Source organism: Lichtheimia ornata (genome assembly GCF_029851405.1).
Source record: "Lichtheimia ornata isolate CBS 291.66 chromosome Unknown scaffold00074, whole genome shotgun sequence".
Classification (NCBI taxonomy): domain Eukaryota; kingdom Fungi; phylum Mucoromycota; class Mucoromycetes; order Mucorales; family Lichtheimiaceae; genus Lichtheimia; species Lichtheimia ornata.
This window is the reverse complement of record NW_026695394.1, coordinates 4,015-28,190: the sequence shown is the minus strand read 5'-3', so window position 1 is coordinate 28,190 and position 24,176 is coordinate 4,015. Positions and strand designations below refer to the sequence as shown.

The window sequence follows — 24,176 nt, the reverse complement described above, 5'->3', positions numbered from 1 at the left end:
GCTTTTTGAGTTAGACTTCTCATAGGTTGTGTCAATCAATGATGGATGGGCCGCCCGCCCGCCCGCACGACCCGCCCCATTTGCTCGTGCAAAAACCTTAACCGTAAAAAGCTATCTCATCCCTTCTATCGGTCACACATACATACATGCATGGGATATGAAATATGCTTATGTACGTATCTACACACCCTCTCTCTCATACACACATAATTCCAGTCTCCAAGCCGTCGAGATTTAAATCAACAATTGACGCGATTGAAAGAAGCTTCTTTTTCTATTTGCCCAAAGTTGGTTTCAAAGGAGGATGATGATGAGGATGAAGAGGAGGAGTGCGTATGTGTATAGGGAAAAATGAGCGGTCATATTACAAAATGTTTTTTCTTGTCAAGTTATCAAATCGTTTAAACGTGTAGCCGACAAAAGCCAAATCCTTTTGTGCATTGACGGTATCCGTGGCGTAGTCTGGATATAAGAAAAGCCGATTAGCCACATACACACATACACATTCTCTCTCTCTTTCTTACCTTGAGGCATGTGATGAGCATCCACAGCTTCGGGAATAGCATCCAATTCTTCGGTAGGGAAATGGCTGGTGTCCGTGATACTTGACAATTGCGGTACATAGGGCGATGGCTCAGATCTTAATGTATCCCAATTAACCCCGTAAAAGAATGGATGCGCCTTGATCTCTTGTACCCCGAGACGTCCTAGTCGATACTCAGCGTCACATACAAGTCTATGATCACAATAATGAGTTGATGTTTTATATACACTTCGATCACATTACATTACATACCTTCGAATCAAATCCTCAGCTTCTCGACTAATAGGTTGATCATCTGGAAACACAAGCGTCTCTCGCCAATTCATAATCTTGCGATAGGTATCATGGGGGTGATCAGAGCAAAAGGGTGGATAGCCACAAAGACATTCAAACATGATTGTGCCAAGTGACCACCAATCACACTCTTGGCCGTATCCTTTTTGTAAAAAGATCTCGGGTGCAATGTAATCCGGTGTTCCCACTGTTGAATAAGCCAATCCACGACGATTCTTTTTCCATGTTGCGATTTTCTCCTTGGTGGTCAAATGGATGCTCTCGGTCCCGCTTGTGTTTTCTGCACCTTCCAAGAGACGTTGATAATATTGTGAATGATGTGTCTTGTGGAAACCCGTGGATAAGCCAAAGTCAGAGAGCTTAATATGACCATCCTTGTCGATCAGAATGTTATCAGGCTTGATGTCCCTGAAATGATGATGATCAACAACAGCATAAGGAATGAGCGAGGGGGTTAAAACGATGTATCCCTTCTTCCTTACCGGTGAATAAATCCAAGGTTATGTACAGCTTCCAAGGCCAAAACAATTTCAGCCATATAGAATCGCGTCACCGGTTCGCTGAATGTGTCATACTTTATCAACATGGTCATTAAATCCCCTCCAGGCAAGAATTCCATGATCAAGTAGAGGTATTGCGTGTCTTGGAATGAAAAATAAAGCTGTGTCACCCAAGGCGAATCGGACTCTGCAAGGACGTCTCGTTCAGCTTTGACATGTGCTAACTATGGTCAACAAGTATTAGCCATGTAGGTGGGATCCATAACGCATAGACATCAATCACTTACTTGATCCTTTTTCATCATTTCTGATTTCCTCAATGTCTTCATAGCATAAATCTTGCCAGTATCACAAGCTTGTACCAACCGTACCTAACATAAATCATTGTTGAGATCATCATCCTTGGATCATCATGTTGCTAATTTACCTCACCAAAGGCACCTTTACCAATTACTTTGACGGTGACAAAATCATCGAGTCCAAGCCGTGTACGTCGTAACCGTAAATACTGAGACTCCTTACGACCAAGCGATTGCAATTGTCGATTCTTCTTTTCTTGGCTGCTTTGTTCATCTTGAAGCCGTTTTTCTACTTCCACCCTCCTATAGAGACCATTTAATAATGCCATCCATCGATAAAAGAGGGAGAGAAAAGGCTACCTTTGATTACGTTCAATAGCTTCTTGAAGTGTCACTTTGTAGTGATGTTCTAAACGTAGTTTGGCGGCAGCAGCACGATCGAGTGCACTACGAGGGAACCCTTGTGTCGACCGAGCAAAATGAACGTCTGCTTGTTGTGTCATGTCGATGGAAGAGGTGGTGGATGATGTGGAGATGGATGGTGGTGGTGGTTGTTGTTGTTGTTGCTCAAGCGATTCTCCGGAAACTGAGTGTCTGGTGGTGGAATGGTCGTTGGAAGAAGAAGGGCGTCGAATATCAATGAGGTCTGCAAATCTCATTTACAACAAGATCGTGTGCATAGCCTTGATAGAAAAGAGAGAACCTGTGTGTATGTAGCGCAATTAATCAAGTTATCGGAGTGCATCCCAACCCTTGATCCTTTCATGTTTCCTATATCATGCAGGTGGTGGCGGCGTCTCTGACAACCTTTTTTTTTTGTATACAATGGGCCACCAGTGAATGTTGTTACCATCCATAGTTTATTGACATTGGCTAAACTTCATCATCCTATCGAATACACCGGGATCAAGCTGTTCCTGAATAAGAAATGGGTACCTGGGAGAGATGAGGAGGACAAGGTCTGATCACATCATACTCAAGGCGCTAAAAGTCATTCGTCGAGTAGGTCCCATGAAAGTATAAATTCGGCTTCCCCACCTTTTGCGGTTCCGAGGAATATGCAAGGTCTTGCTCACCACCACCAACACCAGCTGACTGAGAGCACACATCTTTCCCCCCCCCCATACACACACAAACCCATGACATTGGTGATATCAGTAGTGAATGGACGCGTTCGTAAAGGAGGACGAAAGAAAGAGACACTTGTACGCGTAGTAGTAGCAGCTTCATAGTCGACTCCGATTTTGACACATTCAACTCTTTTCTTTCTCCCCTCACGTTTTAAGCATGGTCGTTGTTGACAAGAAAAAAGCGTACACTCTGATATTTATTCAAGACGAAGCCAACCAAAAGGTATATAAAGGGGTTGTTGTCGATACGAGGAGGTGTGATTGACTAATCCCCTCATCACTCGACTAGGTCCTTCTCGGAATGAAGAAGCGTGGCTTTGGTGTGAATCTCTGGAATGGTAAGAGATCAAAGCATAGTGTCTACACGCGGCTGGGTGTATTCAAAAGATGAACGCTATAGGATTTGGAGGCAAGGTGGAACCTGGAGAGAGCGTATTGGAAGCTGCACACCGAGAATTAGAGGTAGGTGGTCATCATCATTGTATGCCGCCGCAGCAGCACATAGTAATAAATCTTTTAGGAAGAGGCGATGATCAAAACGGATCACCTTGAAAAGATTGGTCTCAATGTATTTACATTTGAAGAAAGCCCAATGGCACTTGAAGTCCATATATTCAAAGGAAAGACTTTTCAAGGCACACCTACCGAGTAAGTACAGTGGATTGGTATGGATGAGGATGATGATGTAGTAACCTTGGATGGTGATTAGAACCGAGGAAATGCGACCCCAATGGTATTCGTATGATGACATTCCCTATGACAGCATGTGGGCGGATGACCGACTTTGGTTACCCTTCATGTTGAGTGGACAACCTTTTGTGGGTGAATTCCATTTTCCCAAGGTACGATAATCATCATCATAAAGTGTGCATTAACTCAAAGAGAATGATTAGGATGAGAATGTGGTGCTTGAACAGAGCTTACAAAAAGTGACGACTGTACCGGAAGAATGCCGTCTTGATCAGCGGGTGTTATCATATGGTAGAGTTAATGGTGCACAATAGATAAAATGTACATTGTAGCAACAGATGATGTGTGAAACATGTGAGCTACCACGATCTAGGTCCGATGATGCGATTGGGTGCCGATCTTGGGTGGGTGGAGCGTGCGGCCAATGAGATTGGGGGTGGGGTTGGACCACTGCAAAAGACCCTATTCAGGGTGATACAAGGTGTGGGTGTGTGGGTGATGATGGTGGTGATTATGGGTGATGTTGCTTTGTGTGTGTGTGTGTAGAGGTGAAACGTTTCCCCTTTCTAGGTGGCTCGTTCGCAAACGATTTTTCGTTCTTTCTCTTTTCTCTCTTTTCTCTCTCTCTCTCTCTTTTCACACGCACACACTTGACGCATATATATATACATACACCCTTTTCCTTCCACTGCCATTGTGAAGCGATTCTACTACAACTCGCACTTTAATGACTCGGTGGAATGACAAGACAGCAGCTGCGATTGAACCGACAATGACTCACAGCAACAACGTGTCGTTTGAATCCACCACCACCACCACCAAACGACGACCCTTACCCGTTTCATCCTCCTCCTCATCGACATCATCACGCACTACTACTCGTTATGGCATGAATGAATCCACCGACACTACTAGTCTCGAAGCATGTATTGTGAGTAATCCTGTGGATCGCCAAATCCGATACGCAACCACAGCAGCAGCGATCATGTGTCTTTTATCGAGTATTGCTATGGTAAAAGTGGATCATCCGGCAGCATTCGTGTATACCACATGGTGGATATGGTCTACTTTGGCCTTATGGATGGGGTCCTACAATGACACTACGATGCATGAGGGATGGCTATCATGGGCATTGGGTGTATCTATTCTCATGGCCGTGCACCACCACATGACAATGCTTTTTATCAATCATAACAACAACAACCATCCATACTTGCTCCATGCATCGGCGTTGCTTGTTATTCCCGGTGCTTGCCTCTTTTGGTTTGCTCGACAGTTACATGCAGCACATGACTACCACCAACGCGAACTACTGCGCCGAATCTACGCGTCATCTCATCGACTCAAGATGTTGGATGCTGTTGCACAGGAAATGCAAGGAGTGGCAGGCATGATCACTACAACGCTTGAGCATTTTTCCCCTTCTTCCATCTTGGCTCGCACCCATGAATTACTCAGTGCATGTACGATTGCTGTTCCTATCACAAGCATTTCCGCTATTCATACAGCTATCAAACAAGTGCACCACGTCAGCCATAACCTTGATCTCGTCACGCGTTTACTTACCAGCACACATCATCACCATCAGCATCATCAGCATCATCATCATGATCCCGATACCTTTACAACATCCCACAGTGAGACGCAAGAGGATACATTGCTACTACAGCAGCAGGACAATGTCCAGTTTGATATTGGTGGTCTTGTACAAAACGTGGGTGATGCATTAGCTGGCATGGCAGCCAAATTGGATGTATACCTTGTTATCTATCATGCCGACAATGGACTCCATTACAGCAATGTCACAGGCAACGAAGGCATTATTCGTCATACGTTGTTGGATGCAAGTACAAGTACAACAGCAACATAGACATCATCATTAACACCTATTTTCTTTGTATAGTTAATATCACGAATTATGGAAGAGGGATGTACACCAGGTGCTACAGTGGAAGTGGGATTGGGAATGGCATCTCTCAATAATGGCTTGAAGCGTATCACCTTTGATATTGTTCATACATGTTCACCTGCCATCCCTATCAGCTTGGAAGCCGTGCTTACACCCAATTCCAATTTCACAGCCCAATTGATGCAGCATGTGGGTGGCAGCTTGGCCGTGGAAGAAATGGATCGTGGACGTACTCTCTTTCGATTGACCCTTGATATGAAACCTGGCGAACGTGATACGGATGAACAACAATTACTTGTCATTGATACGTCGTCACAGCAAATACTACAACAACAATTGTCAGGGATCCAGTTTTCCAATGAGCCAACACGGGATGAATTGGCCCAGTTTGTGAATACACATTTGAAAGGGATCAGGATGGTCTTGCATGCACCCGAGCAAAGTGTCTTTGCGACTCATCTTACAAGCTATCTTGCCAACCTCAATGTCGACATCAGTCATATTCCTATCAGCCGATTCCCTCGTCAAGAAATGAAAGATGCAGCATCATCACAACAACAATCGACGACGACAACGACGACTACTTTGAGTGAGCCCACCTTTGTATTGATTGACGATGATACCTATACATTGGAGCAACAATTACGTGAGTTTCGTTCTCAACCTCCAGTATCCGACAAGATGCTACAACATCATCAACAAATGCAACGCCGACAAAAGACGGCAAATCCTTCAACAAGTGGTGGTGGTGGTGGTGGACCTCATGGCAACTTTTTCCATCATGGCGTACAAGCCATCATTTGTTTTGCATCGCTCAACAAGTACAAACAAATTCGTGGTGTTGTACAAAGGTTTTCAACGGGGCAGCAGCATCATCCTTTTGGTATGCCGAGAGTCGTTGTGGTGCCCAAACCAGCAGGTCCTTTACGTTTCTTGACAGCGTTACACACAGCATGGCATAATCCAATGGTAGAACCACATTATTTTCCAATTGCTACCACCCCTTTTACGCCCATGACGGCACCACCTCCTCCTCATCCTTTGCATTCAACACCCTCCAATACCAGCACACCAGGAGGTCATCATCATCATCATCATCATGATAAAAGTGGTGGTGGTGGAAGTGGAAGTGGTAGTGGACAAAAACATTATTATTATCATCATCATCATCATCATCCACAACCTGCAATGGCATCTCCTCTCAGCGACAGTGGTATTCATCCTGGATCAAGTAGCAGTTATCATAGCACAGCAAGTCGACGACCAGGAGGAGGTCCCTCTCAACGACATAGTGGTGGCAGTGGTTATTATACCCCACCTGGTGTGAATTGGCCTGATAAGCATTATTTCACCCAAGAAACGATCGTGATGGATGGCACCACCACCACCACCACCGCCAGTACGAGTATGGCAAGTTCTCCTCATCATGCAACATCATCAACGACAACAACAAAGGAAAAACGTTTGCGATCTTCCAGTGGTACATTTTTTGCAAGCAATCGACCGATGGAATCAAGAATGGATGCCTTGGCTACACCTTATCGACCTGCGATGGCGGGCATGATGTATCCATTTGGTACAGATGATGATGACGATGACGATTTACGTGCAAGTGGAACAACAAATAGCCGATTCATGCGCATGAATACGGCTGCTGCTGCTGCTGCTATGGTGGGTCCTGTTGATGAAGATGATGACGACGATGATGATACGGATGACGATGATGAGGACGATGAAGATGACGATGAGGATAATCAACCATCATCATCACAACAACAGTCATCGGAGCAATCATTAGCACTCGTTGGACCATTACAGCGTCAACAACAAGATGGAAATGATACGACAACGGCTATGGCAAATACATCTGTTTCAGTAGCCAATGCGACCGACAATGCTTCTACATCCAGAAAATCACCCACAGGCACAACGTCAGCGAATCAGGCATCTTCCTCTTCAGCTCCAGTAACAGCTCGCAGGATTAGGCGGATGGTGAGGAAAAAGAGACGAGACAAGGGCACACCCTTTTCTGGTATGGCGAGTCCACCCATTCATGTGCTGATTGTGGAAGGTAATAAGGAGAAGTCGTCTAGGCACAACGTGTTGTTGACATTGATAGCATGCTACTAGACAACAAGATCAATCAAGTGATTTTGCAAACTTGGATGAAGAAACACAACATCAAGCATTCATCTGCCATGAATGGACAAGAAGCCGTGGAGAAATGGAAAGGGGGTGGTTTTCATCTTGTACTGGTAAGTCAAAGCAAGGAGGGGGTGACAAGGTTGGCTATTACCTATACAACAACAAGATGTGTATATGACAACAACAATGCCAACCCGCTTTATTATGATTGTATTCAGGCTAATTATTTCCTCTTTCATTCCCCTTCCCCCCCTTGTTCTTCTCTCTCCTACCCATGACTACTACTATTTCTTCTCCTCGAAATGACACAACCACTTAGATGGATATCCAACTTCCTGTTATGAATGGACTTGAAGCTACAAAGACGATTCGTGCAATTGAAAAGGAACAAAAGATTGGTGTGTTACCAGCATCAGCCTCTTTGGCAGACAATGATTCATCTGGCGGTGACAACAACAACAACAAGATGATGGCATCATCGGACCCACAAACGCCATTTCGATCACCGGTCATTATTGTTGCCCTGACGGCAAGCTCCTCTGAATCCGATCGTCATGCAGCTTTGGCGGCAGGATGCAATGATTTCCTTACAAAGCCAGTGAGTTTGGAATGGCTTGAAAAGAAAATTGTCGAATGGGGATGCATGCAAGCCTTGATTGATTTTGAAGGTTGGCGACGTTGGCGACAATCCACCAACAACAACACGACTACTACTACAACGAATCAACAAAAAATGACACCATCATCATCGATGTCGAGGCGGTCATCCAGGCAAAGGGATCATCATACTCAGGCCAGAAGGGGTTCATTAGAGGAGGCCGTGGAGGAGAGTTGTAGCATAGCAACCATACAACAACAGCCGACCAGCAGCAGCACGACGATGGCAACACCAGCTCAATCATCCTTGTTCGAAAATAATGAACATGGCGTTTTGCTTCAAGGTGTGGGTGAATGGTATCCCCGCAACAACAACAACAAGCATCATCATCAACGTCGTGTCTCCAGTATGGATATTCCCTCCTCAACAGCATCACCATCACCATCATCCGTAGCAGGGCAAGGAGCCATACGACGAGGGTCATCCATTATCCATAGCAACAGACGTTTAGCCTACCGAATGCCATCATTGCCTATTCGAAGTGGCTCGGACTCTGATCTTTTTATCGGCTTGGCGGGTTCTACAGCTCCTGGTCCTCATTCACTCTCTCCTAATCCTCGGTCACAACAACAGCCATCAGTGATAGGAGAGCAACAACATTCAGCATCATCAGCATCATTATCACAACCACAACCACCCACAGCACAATCTTCAATAGTAGGAGAATCAACGCTATCCGAGGAGGAGCAGAATAACAACAACCATCAACAACAACAAGAACAACATCCCTTGTCACTCATTTCTTCTTCTTCCTCTCCTTCTTCTTCATCCCAAAACAGGTAGCTTTTTCGATGCTTGTTCTTTTTTCAACCAGTATATATATATACATTTTCCCCATATAATAATTTGAGTGTGGGTGTGTATGTATGTGTGTGTGTGCTGTGCTGAGTCAGGAGGCAAATGTAAGGGCAAATGTCAGTTTCACTTATTACCCCATTGATCTCTCTAGGAGGAGGGAGACCGGGGTTGATGAGACAAAGCGCCAAGTGTCTGGATACACACCCATATACACAATTGACGCTTTGTCAATGGGTGTGAACAAGGAGTCATATAATAATAGAGCACAGAAATGTATTCACGTCATACAATCGATAAACGTCAAAAGGAGGCAACAAGATTATATAACAACCTATATCAAACAACCTTGCGTATAAAATGAAAACTTTGTCGACGTTGTACTTTTTTTTTCTTCCTTTCCTTTTATAATAGCATCAAGCCAACTAACATCATGGCCACCCGAATAATGCAACCTGCACGAGCAACCACCACCACGACGACAGCCTCCAGCAGAGATCCATTGTTTGATGTTGATCATGCCATGAACCCATATCGATTATCAGGGAGCAGCACACTTGCTCTAGCCGAATTTTTAGCATCCACAGGTCCTGAAGAATTCGCAAACCGTGCCTCTATGATTCATCATCATTCATCCAACAACGATGACGATGATTACAGCAATCATCGCAAGAAACAATTGAGTCTATTTCGCAAGTTTCGTAGTAGTAGTAATAATAGGCGTCAAGGATCATCATCAACATCCAATCCACCACCACCACAACAACAACAACCAGCTATTTCCAGTTTGAGTGATATTGTAGTGGATCATTACCATCATCGAATGCCTACCAGGAGAAAAGCAAATACACCACTGCTAGCACGTAGTGGCAGTGGACAACGTTTAGCACCACCCACACCGGCATCTACTTTGGCAGGGGCCAAGCACATCCCCCTATTGCCTGCATCTTATGAGCCCATGCTGAGAGATTCAGGTGTTTACAGTGTTGGCAGCAGCACACACCATTCATCATCCTCATCCTCATCGGAACATCCAAAGGCGGATAATATGCAACCGTGCACGTCCACTACTAGTGCTACTACGACGACTTCACCGATCCAGGATGATCTGCAATTATTCCCTATGCCACCACCCTCCGTACCCTCCCCACGCATGTCAACCCTTTCTTCTTGTTCCAAACAACAAAAACGGCATTCCATTTTCAAATCAACCACAACCACCACTCGTAGTAGTAGTAGTAGCAGTAAGAATGATACAACATGCCCTCATTGTCGACAACATGTGACCACCAACATGGAGGTTGAAGAACGTAAAAGACGCCGGTCGTCGTGTCCACCTGCCCTGGCTGGCGGTTTCAACATGGATGGGAGCAAGTTACTTGAACGCATTGCACAACTTGAAGCCATGTTGATGCAAGAACGGCTTTCTCGAAAACAATTGGAGGACTTGGTAAAGCAACATTTGCAGCAAAAGGATGGCAGCAACACATGATGCCATCATCTCTCTCTCTCTCTCCCTAAAACAGCAGTGCTGCAGCATCATCGCAGTAGGATGATGTTGAATGTTCCTCTTCTTCCATCACCCCCTTTCCTTTCTTTTTTTACACACACACACACACAATCGATCATGCACCATTGACTAATTATCTCTCTCTTGCCTCTCCTTTGTTTTTACGTAGCATAGTCTCTTTATTTTTTTTGTACTCTTTATAGTTTACTATCATCATCCAGCAACAACACTCATTTTGAATGAATCATTTTACAGTGCATGTGTAATGATAGAATGGATTACAATGGAAGAACAAGAGGTCATGTTTCACATTGGGATGGAAGTTGCTAGATGTAAAGGCAACTCACACAAATCCAACCGATCGTTCGAATGTGGGACTTTCTTTTTTCTGCAGCCAGCAAGCCAATCTTGCATATTACACATTTACTCTCTCTCTCTCTCTCTCTTGTTCTTTTTACCCCCCTCACTTGAACTCCTTGTCCAATTGCTTTCTTTTTCTCTTTATCACATTCACTCTCATGGGACAAAACTTTTCAACCACGAGCAATTCACACGATCCATCACGTCACATGAGTGAACAAAGGAACGATACCAACAATGCTTCTTCTTCTACTGCTTCTTCGCCTCGACGCACATTGAGTCGCAGTGCATCGGCTCGACAAGTCAATCGATACAATCCATTGTCACGATCCACTCGACCTATACGCACCAGTAGCAGTCAAAGTCTACCGTTGAATGCCTCGAGTCTGTTGAGTCCTAATGAAGAAGACCCACCGCCACCATCCGGTATGGTTACGCGATCAAGGGCAGCAGCAGCAGCAGCAGCAGCACTAGCAGCGGGTGGTCAACAACAACAACGACGACGACGAGATGTTGATAATGTACCCTACTCGTTGCGTCGTTCAGTTCGAATGTCCAGGATGCGAGACGAACAGCAACAACAAGAGGAATCAAGCAGCAGCATGATGGATATTGATCAACCACAACAACAACCTGATGCATCTACTACCAACAATGATCCAGCACATACCCTTTTAGCGCCTTCCATGATTGCAGATGTCATTACTCAAGCCGTACTATCAGCATTTCGAGATCGACATACGGGTGCTGGTGAAGGCAATACAACTGAAACCACAACCACCAATCCAGATCCAATGATGACAACCACAGCAGCTGCCGCAGCAGCAGCTGCTTCTGCTACTACTACTACAACAACAACAACGGGAGAAGGAGGTGAACAATCATTGGGACCTGAACAACTATCATCACTTGCTTCAATGCATATCCCATCCATGTTGAATCAAACATCCAATGGTGGTTCTTCGTCATCACCAAGCACTGGAGCATCGACCGATGAATCTTTTTTCAGATATGTACGATTGCCAGTCATGTTAACCACTGTATCCGCCAATGGTGAAACTCAACAATTGCGTGAAATGACGATGCCAATGGTCATTGTGGGATATCGTATTCGAGGCACGGCTACCACTACTACAACGACACCCACACCCAACGAAGGTGGTGATGATGAAGGACAACAACAAGGATTGCGACGTAGTCAACGAATAGCAGCCCAACGTCAACAACAGCGACAACAACAAGAGGAAGAGGAGCAGCAAAGAAATGCATCGAGTCGATGGATGGTATGGATTTATAGTGATACGACTGGAGAAGGGGGTGGCACTTTGCCGGGATTGAGCGAGTCGCCTACGTATGAGGAATTGCTATCGTTGGTGGAGTCACTGGGTCCTGCCAGATTCCCGATCAGTATTGAACAAATCGATGCAAGTGCTCCTACGCAACAATACAATGCTCAAGTGGCGGCATCCATGGTGGGTGATACCGAAAATTGTCACGTGTGCTTGGAAAAGTTTGTTGCCTTGGATGTGGTGCGCGTCTTGAAATGTCAGCATGGTTTCCATCAAACTTGTATCGACAAGTGGCTCACAGAAGGTCAAAACCGATGTCCCTTGTGCAGAGCTGTTCCTGTTGAACGTACACCAAACAATACCACCTCCACCACTTCGACTACTACACCATCCGCTGAAGCATCATCTCACTAACGATCCTTCCTATTCTATGCATCCAAACACACACACACACACACACACACACACATCTATATATATACGCACACAACACACATATATATCAACAAGCAACCTCATTTGTATACACACATCTCCTCCTCCTCCTCCTCGTCTTCTTTTTACCCATCGTCATTGGTATAACCCCTCTTCCCAAAAAGATCACAACAACAACGTTAGCATAGCGGTAATAAACACACACACACCTTGCTTTGTAAATATACTACTCTTTCTCAAGTGTAATAAAAAAGAAACATTCTATCTTCCGCTGTATATCAAAAATGGAGGAGTGCAGCACCGACATCGGGCCAGGCACGAGGGCAGGGCGATCATTTTCTCTTGTCTTACAATGCAGCCAAGAATTAGAGTGATGAGAGCAAACGAAAAAAAATGATGAGAGAGAGCGGGCGGGGCGATCGGTGTGTGTGTTGGATGCATGTGTGCCCATCTTTCGGAATCTCAAAGGAGGACTGGCTGGCTGGTTGGCTGGGTCACTCTTTTCATCTTTGAATGAACCATAACACAAGGTGCATGGAAACATGGCAACACAAATGGATGGCTCCACTCATGTCAATGGGGGCCTCGAAGCACGCTAACAAGCATTTTCTCACTATTGCGAAACAAACAACCACATCTACAGTTTAGCGTGTTTGTGTGTGGACCTTGAAGCATAAAAATAGGCCGTAGGTGATGATTGGATGCCTTAAATGAACTAGACACCGCTGAAGTTTAAGCGCATGCCTTTTATGGTACAGCAAAGGAGCAAAAATTCAAGGGCGAGAACGCGTGTAGCCCGGTCTTGACCCCATCATATGCCGATTTCAGTATGATCCCATATCCTTGGTCTCTTTTTTGTTTTAAATCAAATGATGGGTAAAGAGAAAGAAAGAACAAGGAGAAATGTAAAAACGCGTATGGGCGCTTTTATATATACTTGGCTCCCAAAATCAAGGAGAAGGGAAAAGAAAGGAGTTGTATATATCACAGCAAGCAGCAGTAGTAGTAGTAGTCGTTATAGTTACATGTTGATTTCTGCCCCGAGTCATTATGGCACCATGTTATCGCCTTGCTTTATCGTTCGCTTTCGATCTCCATTTGGTACCTCCCTAATTTTTTGTGTGTGCCTCGTTTCTTTGTGGACCCTGTTCCTTTCTCTTTCGCTTTCTTTTTTCTCTCTCTTTCTCTCTCTCTTGTGCTCTTGCTCACTCTTTCTTTCTTTCTTTCTTTTTACTGCTTCCCCACTTCCTTTCATTTTCTCCACACACACATACATCTATTATACATCCTATCATCACCTCCTCTATCCCGCTTCCTCCTTTTACATCCGACTCTAGTGTGTGAGCAATACCTCTCTCCTCTTCATCATCAACAACATGAAATTGCTTGCCACACTTTTACTCGTGGGCCTTTGGGCTGCGACTTTAACCGATGCCTACTTTTACGTTCCCAATTTCATGAGCTCGTTACCATTCCAAGGCGGTAGTGCCTTTGCACAACGTGGTGGTGACTCGATTGTGATCTTTGGTGGCGAGAATGGTACCAACCCTTACACCAACGGCCTTTTCCAGCTTCAACAAACCGGCGATACCTTTACTTGGCAAGCCTTGGAACAGCAAAATCCTCCACCAGGCTCTACATACGGCCAAGCCATTGTTTCCAACACTGGCAGCACCTTTTTGTTGATGGGTGGTCTTTCCCAATCCACCGCTAATCAGCTCTTGCCTTTGCAAATGTACTCTTACAACTTTGACAGCAAATCTTGGGGTGCCTGGGGCGGCAATGCAAACACAAATGCTACCGGTGTGCCTTTGAACCGTCAACGTTTCACCGCCACCTATGATAACAACACCAGCGTTTACATTTATGGTGGTTCGCTCAACAATTCGGTCATCTTTGGCGACTTTTACAAGTTGGATACCGGCAAAATGCAATTCACTGAATTGCCTAATGCTGGTGAACATCGTTACGGTCATACCGCTTCCATGTTAAGGTAAGCTCTAATTTCCATCATCATGATGGGGGAGAAGACCACGTGTATGTGTGTATGTTGCATGTATATCTTTAATGTGCAAATTTGATTTACCACATAATAATTGTGCACAACCAATCATCCCAATTCTTGTGCTCCCCGACAATGAATGGGAAATTTTTATTCCTTTCTCTCCTCAAACACTCGCATGCTGATGATCATGATTTTTCTTTTTTACTTACATCTAGTGATGGCAAGTTGGTTGTGATTGGTGGTGTTGCTTTGGATCAAAACAATGTGCCCGACCTTGTCCCAATGCAACAAGTTCTTGTATTCGACACAAAGACCAACACATGGACCGCACAAAACACCCAATCTTCAGGTGGCAGCTACCCTTCCACTCGTACCGATCATAGTGCCGTCGTCAGTAAGTGCTCACATGCCAACCATGCATAATTGACAATGAAATGTTAATCCCATATCCATAAACAGCCTCCGACGACAAGATTGTGATTTTTGGCGGTATGGAAATGCATCACGTGTACACATGTAATACCAAGAGGGTTGACATGTTGGGTTCTTTTTTTAGGTGACAGTGGCAGTGATATGAGAAACCGACAATACTTGAATGCTATTGCTATTCTTGATACCAAGACATGGACCTGGGAAATCCCTACCGTCGACGGTATTCCTCCCTCGCGTCGTTCATTTGCCGTCTCTGGTAGCTTTGATGATCAACATGTTTTGTTTGCTTTTGGTAAGTCACATGCATATGCACACATCAATGTTGATAAAGAGAGCAAATTTTAACTTGCATATACGTATAATCTAGGCTCGGCTCTCAATACGCAATACAATGATCTCAATGTGTTCAACTTGGCTGATTCCAAATGGTTGCAATCCTTTGATGAAAGCGATAGCGATTCTGGTTCGGGTGTCTCTGGTGGTCTCATTGCTGGTGTTACCATTGCTGCTGTTGTATTGCTTTGCATCATTTTGTTCTTGTTGTGGCGCTTCCAATCTTACATTCGCTGGTTGGCTCTTCGCATCCATCACGATATCTGGAAGCCACGTACCGGTGAACCTGTGTGGGCTGAAACCAGTCGCATTGTGTGCCAAATCTTTATGTTGTTCCTATTTGTGTGCTTCTTGGTCTTTGTGATCCGCCAAGCGATTAATAGCCCCAATGTTACACAACGAATTGAGGAGGCTGCTGCTCAAGTTGATGTTCCAGGTATGTGATTTGGTTCTCGGCCCCCTCTCTCCCTTCCCATACTAAATGATATTAATTTGTTTTCTACAGATGTACGATTCTGCTTTGATGGTTTCCCCACCTATGGCAACAATGATCCTCGTGACCCTGGTGTTGTATGCCAAACCGATACCGGCTACTCTTGCAGTGGCTCGATTCAACCACTCGACATGAGCGTTTTCACACCTTCCTTTGCATCCAACCTTGGTGCTGTTTCATGCTTCTTGTTCCGTTCGGATGCTGATTTCAAGATGACTTCCACTTCAGGTGCCAATAACGGTTCACGCATGTTGTTCACTTTCTTTGGTGATCAATCTGTCAACTATGGTCGCGTGCACGTTTCTTTGTATCCCAAGCAAATGGATCCCAACGTCAAGGTGTACAACCTCAATGATGACATTCCCGTCATCATGTCTGATTTTGATGTCTTGACATGGCAAGTGAATGAACGTAACGATCTTGGCACCACCAACATCTTTGAAGTCGAGCCCTACAGCTACAATGCCCTTAGCTACAACTTGATTGATCATCGCTACTTGCAACCTGTTGGCTGGAACTATGTTGGTTTCTCTCCCATCACCAACTCGACACCTGAAGTTGAAAGCAATTTCCGTGCTGAGGCTCCCAATCCCAACTACACGCAAACCCACGCTGACTTGGCCTTTATCGCTATTTACCCCGAATCCTTTGCCAACTACACCGATCGTGAAGTGAAGATGTACACCTTGCTTAATGCACTTGGTTTTGTTGGTGGTATCTTTGGTTTGTTGGTTGCTGTACAAACCTGGTTATTCGGTTTCCGTCCTTCGAGCCCATGGGGTTTGGTGCATCGTTGGTCCGTGGGTGAGATGAAACGTTCATTGTTGCGTGGTTTGCAAACAAGCTTCAAGCCTACCGATTCATCGATTCCTCTTGTTCATCCTTTACATCCACGTTTCTCCATGAACAACATGCCACAGGATTTGGCATATGAATCTGAAGGTCAACGTATCTCTCGAGTGGAAGAACGTATGCAAATGATGGAAATGCTCTTCAAGTCATACTATGTCAATGATGAGATTTTCCGTTCTTTGGACAATGCCACCAAATCGGTACCACCAGGATCTACTGCAGGATCGCCTAATGGCCCCCTCTTCCCTTCCGAAAAGGGCGCTGATGTCCAGCGATCCAATACAGGTGGATTCTCTCACATGTTCAATCATCGACAAAGTGTAGCAAGCACAAGTAGCGATGCTCACTCCCAACAAAACTTGAATGCTAGCGGTCGCTTGTAAAACATGTTATTATTTACACACCTATATTAAAAACAGGATTCCCCCCCGAAAACACACACACAACACGCACTCGCACACACACACACACACACATTCACACACACTCACAGCACTCGCAACAACAATCCACCACATCGTTGACGATTCCATATTGACATTCATATATAGTTTTCACACTTTTAACTCTTTTCTTCCCCCATCTCTCTCACACTACCCACACATATCCCAACAACACTCACACACTCAACCTTGTCCCCAGAATAGAACACTTGTTCGGACACCATTTCATTAATATTATGTTGTTTTAGCATTTAAAAAGCTGCCGTGTCAATGTTGTCAGTGCTATGTATAAAAAAATCACATGGAGATACTAGTATGATGTCATGTTTTCATTTCGTGTGTCTTGGCTTTGGCGACGCTATCTTTTTTCTAAGGACAACAGCAACAGCAGCACCATGGCATCCTCCACGCTGCACGGCAATGGCGATTTGCAAGTGACATTTGCTTCTGAAGGATGGCAAGGTCAACAACAACGACAACGTATGCTTGTACTTGACTCGTCATTCAACCCACCTACACGAGCCCATCAGGCGCTTGTGCATACCACCGTATCGCATTTCGGCCCAGGATACTTTGACAGTTGTTTGTTGTTATATACGACGCGTAACGTGGATAAGTTGAATGCTACTGGTGCGTCTACAGAAGAAAGGCTGGCGATGATGACCATGATAGCGCGTAAGCTTGTCGACAGTGAACACCTTGCAACGGCCGTAGCAGTGACACCGCATGGCAAATTTGTCGACAAGGCAACGACGTTGGCACACCAGTGGCCTGATTGCACACCGTACTTTGTGTTGGGCTATGATACCGTGATACGATTCCTTGATGCCAAATATTATTTACCTACACCGCTCAATGATGCGTTGGCTCCCTTTTTCAAGCACGCCCAGCTGGTCTGTGCGGATCGTCCAGGTTATGGTGATATAGAATCCTTTTGGCAATCGTGTGTCTACAAGAATAAAATGACGCGTGTCGTATTATCGGATCCTGCCATTGCTCAATTATCAAGTACACTTGCACGACAACAAGCTCATAGCAACGACTTGGATACCATCGTAGATCCCGATGTAGCTAATTACATTCGCGAAAAGCAATTGTATTCTTCTTCTAAATAAATCTCTATTCTCCTTTTTCTATACAATGGAATCAGAAAAGATGCTGATGTGTGTGTGTGTGGGGATAAGGGATGTAGTAGTAGTCGTGATAGGTGGGGTCTAGATTTTCTTGCTCTTCTTGACCGTGGTGGAAGCAGCAGTAGCAGCGGCAGCAGCCTTGCTCTTGTTTTTACCAGCCTTGTAAGTCATGCGATAAAAGTTGATAAACAATAACAAATAGGAAGAAAGAAGGGCACAACCAAACCATGCAGCACCTTCACCTCCAGCACAAGAACCAAAGTTGGGCAAATGAGGAGCATACTTGCTGGCATAAAAGGTGTATGTGCAGCTGTAAATGACAACCAAATCAATCACAAACTGGATAATCTGCATGGTCGTCAAGTAACGCTTCCACCAAATCTTGGCACCCGATGCGGTACGGAAGTAGTAATAGTACATGAGAACGTGCACAGTAAGGTTAAGCGTAATAGGCACCCAAGACTATCATTTGCAATTGTCAGCTTTGAATGAATCCTTTTTTTTCCCCAATCATCCTCCTACTTACAACAGTGGTTCTGCCAACCAATTGAGTGTAGCAAAGGACCATGGTCATACTGTGATGGAAATAGTGCAAGAATTCTAACATGATTTCCTCTCCAATCAGCCAATCCATTCATACGCGCATGATATTTATACACATCCTCACTTACCAAGCTTCTTTTTCTTAAGCACAAGGAACACGGTGTCTGCCAACTCCCACCATTTCACAAGATAATTGAGGTAGTACAGCAATTCGTGCTTCTCGGTCCATGCTTCTGCCGAACAAATGGTATAGTAAAGACCATGACGCGCCAATTGAGGGACCAATTGTTCAACCAACAACAACAAGAGAGCGAGGGATACAATCGTCAACAAAAAGTTGTGAAGGCGAAAGATAAACTTGGGGTTGCTTGGGCCAGATTCACGGAGCATGTATTGTCCGCCAAAGATAACCAACAAATAGGTAACACATCCAATGGCAACTAGAGAAGTGTGTCTTTAATACCCTTCATCGTGGTGGTGGTGGTCCTCCATGTTGGCCATTGCTTCTTACCTTCTGGGACGGTGGACAGGGGCGTCTCTCCTTCTACAAAAGCAAAGTCCGTAGCCGACTTGCCAACAACGGCAGTGTAGAGTTGGTCAAAGTAATCCCACAAGTAGACACCAAATGGCCTGTCAATGCTGAACTGAATGGCGGACATGCAGAAAACGGGAGAGAGAGAGAGAGAGAGGAAAGGAAGGGAAAAAGGGAGAGGCGTTATCTCAAAACTTTCATGTGGTGTTGGAAAACAAGGTCCACTTGAAAAGTCCGATACCATTGTGTCTGATGCGGTGGCTCCATGCCAATGGTTCATTACGAAACACACCGAAAGAAAGAGTAAACAATACTTGTACCACTTTATACAAATAAAGTAACTTTCCCCACCTCTTTGGCATATGTATATGCATCGCTAATGTGAGATAATACTCGCATACAACCTAGGGATCTCAACAGCTCATAAAGACACCACTAATCCCATATAAAACATGCCATCCTCTTCATAAAATGACTCGTATTGGATCATTGACTTGGCTTGGTCGTGTTGGTATAACTGATGTACGTATCCATTTATTGCCAGCAAATAAAGGTCGATTCAAGGGAGCGATCACTTGTTTTATACATACACCTTTTATGACGCTTCACTTAACCAAGTCATTTTTACCGTATTGGATGCTCATTCATCTTCCTCAGCTTTTATGTATGCACATCAGGGAATACGGGGACTATCATGGTTGTGGATATTAGTAGCAATCAAAGCCATATGGTGGGGGGATGTTGATAGAATACAATTAGACATCTCGTACACCTTCTTCATAAACCATCTTCACGGTAGGGAATCGAAGAGAAGCCTGCCCGTTTTCACCAGGAGATTCAGCAAAGTATTGCACCGTGATGGGTTTCCCAATGATAAGATCCGGATTTTGCAAAAAGCGCATACGCTGCTGAAGAGTGAACCCCGATCCAACACTCACCGTTGTACCTGAAAAAAAGGTAGGATGAGTAACCATGGATACATCATGTGGGGGATTGAGCATTATTACCTTTGTGTTCAATGACAACACTTGTCATGACCTCCTTATCTTCACCTGTATCTGGCATCCTCATTCGTCCCGTTTCGATCGATTTGACAATGAATTCTTGGTCCTTCCATTTCTTAATCTTGATCATGTCGCGACTTGTAACACAAAAGGATGATTTAATTCCACACAGCAATGCATGCATGATTGTTTTTTTTTTCCTTACCTTCGTTTCCCCTGATACCCTGTATCTCGACGTAAAACCAATCCTTCCCATCCATGGCGGGCTGCCTTGTCCTTCATTTCCTTCAACATTTTCTTTGATGTGATTCTTGTTTGGGGCACCATCCTCAAATGCGGTTGTGAATGACCAATCCATGATTTCAGATACTGCTGTCGTTCTGTAAATGGGGTGGGATCAACGCCTTTCATGAATCCTTGTGTATCCACCAAATCAAATACTTCATAGACGGGATGATCCATGGGTTGCTTGGTCCTGATTTGCTTCATGACGCTGATAAAATCCTCCATGTGCTCGTCATAAACGCATATCTCGCCATCCAATACAAATGATCCATCACCACCCTCCTTCTTCTTTTGTCGTCTACGAATGGCTTCTTCCACTTTTTGCAATGTCTCAAAGCGTCGACCGGTGCGTGAATAGAAACGAATATCATCATGATTGACAAAAGCAATACATCGCACACCATCCAGTTTACGTGATGCGTACCATTCGCCATTGTCCAATGGATGTTGTGATAAAGGATGAAGGTGTGCCAAGGCAACGCTCGGGAATCGAAATTGATCATCATCTCGACGAAGGATCTGTTGGATTGTTTTTGTGGATACGCCCATCTTGAGATTACGATCAAGGATACGACAAAAGATTTGCTGCTGGGAAGCCGTATGACAATAAGATAGGTAAAAAGAGGCCGCTGCTTCAAGTGCTGCATTGCCTGTCAGTTGCCGTGACGCTAACGCATCCAGTAACGCTTCAAGTGTTGTAGGTGCTGTTGCTGCTGGTGTGTTTTTCTTTGCACCTTGTCGTTCAATATACGCCAATACAGTCCGTGAAGATATATGGAACCGTGAATGGGGATCGTATATGCGCTTCATGATGGAATGACAGCAAGGCATAAAGCGTTTGACTCGGAGAGCTTTTTCTATATTGCTGCTCGTCTCATTGACTGTTGTCGCAAGTTCATGCAATCGATCGAGCTTGGCTGAATTGGCATGTGTTGTCTTGGTCGAAAATGGACGATGCGGTGCTGTACATGCAACGATTCGGCGAAAAAGGAACATGCTTGAAGAAGGAAGAGGAGTAGAGCTGTAACACCGTACCAAATTTGGCGACTTATAACCACTTTTACTTTGCGGACCCTGGTGCCAGCTCCATCTCAAAGCTAGCTTTCCTGCATGATTTCAACATCAACAAGCGACGATGTGCGCCTGTGTTATGCAAGCCATATAGCGGGCCCATTGCTGATACCTTTTCAGCAATCAGCCTTTCTCTCCAAAGCCGTAGCTGTAGCTGCTATCCACACCTTCCGTATCTTGTTCTCTTAGTAGCTATAGAAGAGCTTCACAACCTCCCTTTATTTGTTTGCAATCCATGATGATCAATAACACAAAAGATCTTCTTGTCTCTGACAGTGATCCATGATTGATTTATTCTTCGTCACTCGAGAGAAATTCCTGCGTTGCTAGTAAATCTCTGTATACATCAGCCATATTTTCAGCTTCCAGCAAATCGACCTCGTATGCACTATCACTGACTCCAGTTATTCTTGCCATCGTTCCATAGTGAGGGTTAAGCATGACCTCTTCGTTCTTGATATCTTCAATGTAATTATTCATCTCAGACAAAAAATACCGCCAAACTTGATCCGACTCAAGTGTCCTTGGAATTTTGAATTGGAACATGCCAAGCACACCATAGACATAGTCCACTGGATCCATGCATCGTCGAGTGGAACCACCCAATGCACCAAACAGGTCGAGAAGTTCCTGTGCGCTCTTTTTCTTTTTGAGTCGACGTTCGTTGAAGGCTCTGGCTTGGTTTACGTTAGCGAGCCAATACATTAGTCCTGCTTGAAAATTTAGTGGTACAGTATTCGTTGATCATGTTCCAAGTATTGCGTACTCCTACCTCCAAATTGGGCCGGTGTACCCATGGGATGCTTGAGAGGTACACATCCCCAGCCAAAGGCTTCCGGTTCTTTTTTCATAGCGTCTAATGCTGTAACTAGATTAGTAGTGTGCCTCAATAATATACCAATATGGCATTACTACCTACCAAACCTATTGTTTTCCATGCAAAAATAGAAATTAATGCGTAAAGCATGTATACAACTGTTAATTAGGTCCTCCAGAGTGATCGTATTCTTTTCAAGTCGCTGGGTGTCTACTTCTGACATAAAATGCACATCTCCGGCAGGTAGAGCCATTTCTTGCCAAGTCCAAACACGTTGCCACCATTCACTTTCCATAAATGTAGGCACGCAATCCATCAGTTGGGGGTAATCTTTATAGGCTTGCTTGCCTTGAAGATATGAATCTTGACTTATATTCACGATATCATCGAACACGTCATTGAAATCCTCTTTTTCCTCGCCCTTCATGGTATGTAGTTGTGGTATCACATTAGGCTCACAGTCGACCATGGCAATACACTCAAGGCAACAAGCATAGATATCACCCATGATATCGAGCGGTGTATCAGTACGTGCACACAAGACGTCAATCCACCAATAACTATCAGGATGATCCTTGAGTAGCATTAACAATGCATCTCGTTTCTCTGGTCTCATGGAAACAGGTTTGACAGGTTGTCCATCTTCATCTTCCACATATTCGCTGATATCATTCCAGTGGTACCGGTTGTCTTTGGAGACCCCCCAGAGGTGCGATAGAGCGTAATAAAAGGATGGGATGCCCTTTTTTGTTTCATTAACCCTTTTGATCATGCGTTTTCGATGGAGTAAATTGGTGGCAGGTCTTATAATTTGCATCCTGTTGGCTCCATCCTCTGGCACATACAGCAACAAAAAGTGTGGGTCCGTTAAGAGTGCATCGAGCCCCTTTTCGAAAAACTGTTTAAGGTGGTAGCCCTCGTCATCCTCTAAGTTTATGCTGATCTAATAATAAAGCGTGTCAATATCACCACCCATGTACTCTCGTATTATGTACTTGGGATGGGTCGTCGGATTCGTCAGTGTCGCGTGTCATTTTGGAAAAGAAAAGGGTGACAGAAATAGAGATGATGCGTCGCCCTTGTTTTGCTGTGTTCTTTTGTTTTGTGCGACAAACATACATGCATGTCACAAAGAAGCATTACTATGTAGGAGCAAGCACCGAGTTTTCTTATGATCATTCCCACCAGCAAGTAGACCTCCTTTGCGAACAAGCGTGGGTTGAATGAAGCTCTTGTGATTGAGGAAAGAGTTTTAGGGGGGGATAGTCAATGAGCTGGCAGGTTCCGGTATATAATATGGCGTATCACAATTAGATAGCACAAGGAACTACATTCGGCTGCTGCTGCGTTACGTCACGCTATCATAAAAAGTGCTGGTCTTTGTTCATTGTCAAGCACCTCAACCTTAATAGATCCAAAGACGCAGAAGGGTATGTTGTGTAGAAAGCCGAAAGGTCAGACCTTGAGTTCAATGCATGATAGATGTGCAGACTTTGATTTTCAATTCATAAATTGCCAGCTGACAGCCCACTCCTCCCATTCTCCATCGTTGCACAATACCTTTGCATGTAAACGATGCTCTTGCTCTAGCCCAACACTTCCATCCTTCAACTTTCTTGATCCAAGGGGATTTGATTGAAAAACGCTCAAACACAAAACATCATCCAATATCAGA

At 44.6% G+C, this 24,176-nt stretch overlaps 10 protein-coding genes across 10 annotated transcripts; 6 read left to right on the top strand and 4 right to left on the bottom strand.

Moving 5' to 3' along the window:
• Positions 1 to 364: 364 nt before the first annotated feature.
• Positions 365 to 2,296, bottom strand: O0I10_010670 (uncharacterized protein; the record flags this gene model as incomplete). The annotated part of the gene is made up of 7 exons (XM_058490649.1): positions 365 to 462; positions 525 to 736; positions 797 to 1,246; positions 1,321 to 1,562; positions 1,626 to 1,709; positions 1,766 to 1,940; positions 1,998 to 2,296. The coding sequence occupies 7 exons, from the start codon at positions 2,294 to 2,296 to the stop codon at positions 365 to 367; spliced, it is 1,560 nt and encodes a 519-aa protein (XP_058338547.1).
• Positions 2,297 to 2,924: 628 nt separating this feature from the next.
• On the top strand, positions 2,925 to 3,771 carry O0I10_010669 (uncharacterized protein; the record flags this gene model as incomplete). The annotated part of the gene is made up of 6 exons (XM_058490648.1): positions 2,925 to 2,990; positions 3,057 to 3,105; positions 3,168 to 3,229; positions 3,288 to 3,415; positions 3,477 to 3,609; positions 3,661 to 3,771. 6 exons carry the CDS (start codon positions 2,925 to 2,927, stop codon positions 3,769 to 3,771), a joined length of 549 nt encoding a protein of 182 aa, XP_058338546.1.
• Positions 3,772 to 4,229: 458 nt separating this feature from the next.
• Positions 4,230 to 8,952, top strand: O0I10_010668 (uncharacterized protein; the record flags this gene model as incomplete). The annotated part of the gene is made up of 4 exons (XM_058490647.1): positions 4,230 to 5,300; positions 5,361 to 7,437; positions 7,497 to 7,621; positions 7,831 to 8,952. 4 exons carry the CDS (start codon positions 4,230 to 4,232, stop codon positions 8,950 to 8,952), a joined length of 4,395 nt encoding a protein of 1,464 aa, XP_058338545.1.
• Positions 8,953 to 9,397: 445 nt separating this feature from the next.
• Positions 9,398 to 10,456, top strand: O0I10_010667 (uncharacterized protein; the record flags this gene model as incomplete). Its single annotated transcript, XM_058490646.1, has 1 exon — positions 9,398 to 10,456. The coding sequence occupies one exon, from the start codon at positions 9,398 to 9,400 to the stop codon at positions 10,454 to 10,456; it is 1,059 nt and encodes a 352-aa protein (XP_058338544.1).
• A 536-nt stretch (positions 10,457 to 10,992) lies between these two features.
• Positions 10,993 to 12,537, top strand: O0I10_010666 (uncharacterized protein; the record flags this gene model as incomplete). Its single annotated transcript, XM_058490645.1, has 1 exon — positions 10,993 to 12,537. The coding sequence occupies one exon, from the start codon at positions 10,993 to 10,995 to the stop codon at positions 12,535 to 12,537; it is 1,545 nt and encodes a 514-aa protein (XP_058338543.1).
• A 1,397-nt stretch (positions 12,538 to 13,934) lies between these two features.
• O0I10_010665 (uncharacterized protein) lies at positions 13,935 to 17,056 on the top strand (the record flags this gene model as incomplete). The annotated part of the gene is made up of 6 exons (XM_058490644.1): positions 13,935 to 14,551; positions 14,779 to 14,957; positions 15,023 to 15,052; positions 15,120 to 15,287; positions 15,363 to 15,764; positions 15,834 to 17,056. The coding sequence occupies 6 exons, from the start codon at positions 13,935 to 13,937 to the stop codon at positions 17,054 to 17,056; spliced, it is 2,619 nt and encodes an 872-aa protein (XP_058338542.1).
• A 455-nt stretch (positions 17,057 to 17,511) lies between these two features.
• O0I10_010664 (uncharacterized protein) lies at positions 17,512 to 18,231 on the top strand (the record flags this gene model as incomplete). The annotated part of the gene is made up of 1 exon (XM_058490643.1): positions 17,512 to 18,231. The coding sequence occupies one exon, from the start codon at positions 17,512 to 17,514 to the stop codon at positions 18,229 to 18,231; it is 720 nt and encodes a 239-aa protein (XP_058338541.1).
• Positions 18,232 to 18,330: 99 nt separating this feature from the next.
• O0I10_010663 (uncharacterized protein) lies at positions 18,331 to 19,451 on the bottom strand (the record flags this gene model as incomplete). Its single annotated transcript, XM_058490642.1, has 4 exons — positions 18,331 to 18,711; positions 18,776 to 18,849; positions 18,921 to 19,232; positions 19,304 to 19,451. 4 exons carry the CDS (start codon positions 19,449 to 19,451, stop codon positions 18,331 to 18,333), a joined length of 915 nt encoding a protein of 304 aa, XP_058338540.1.
• Positions 19,452 to 20,079: 628 nt separating this feature from the next.
• Positions 20,080 to 21,609, bottom strand: O0I10_010662 (uncharacterized protein; the record flags this gene model as incomplete). Its single annotated transcript, XM_058490641.1, has 3 exons — positions 20,080 to 20,270; positions 20,332 to 20,465; positions 20,534 to 21,609. 3 exons carry the CDS (start codon positions 21,607 to 21,609, stop codon positions 20,080 to 20,082), a joined length of 1,401 nt encoding a protein of 466 aa, XP_058338539.1.
• Positions 21,610 to 21,975: 366 nt separating this feature from the next.
• Positions 21,976 to 23,535, bottom strand: O0I10_010661 (uncharacterized protein; the record flags this gene model as incomplete). Its single annotated transcript, XM_058490640.1, has 4 exons — positions 21,976 to 22,394; positions 22,457 to 22,552; positions 22,604 to 23,444; positions 23,497 to 23,535. The coding sequence occupies 4 exons, from the start codon at positions 23,533 to 23,535 to the stop codon at positions 21,976 to 21,978; spliced, it is 1,395 nt and encodes a 464-aa protein (XP_058338538.1).
• Between the last annotated feature and the right edge of the window lie 641 nt (positions 23,536 to 24,176).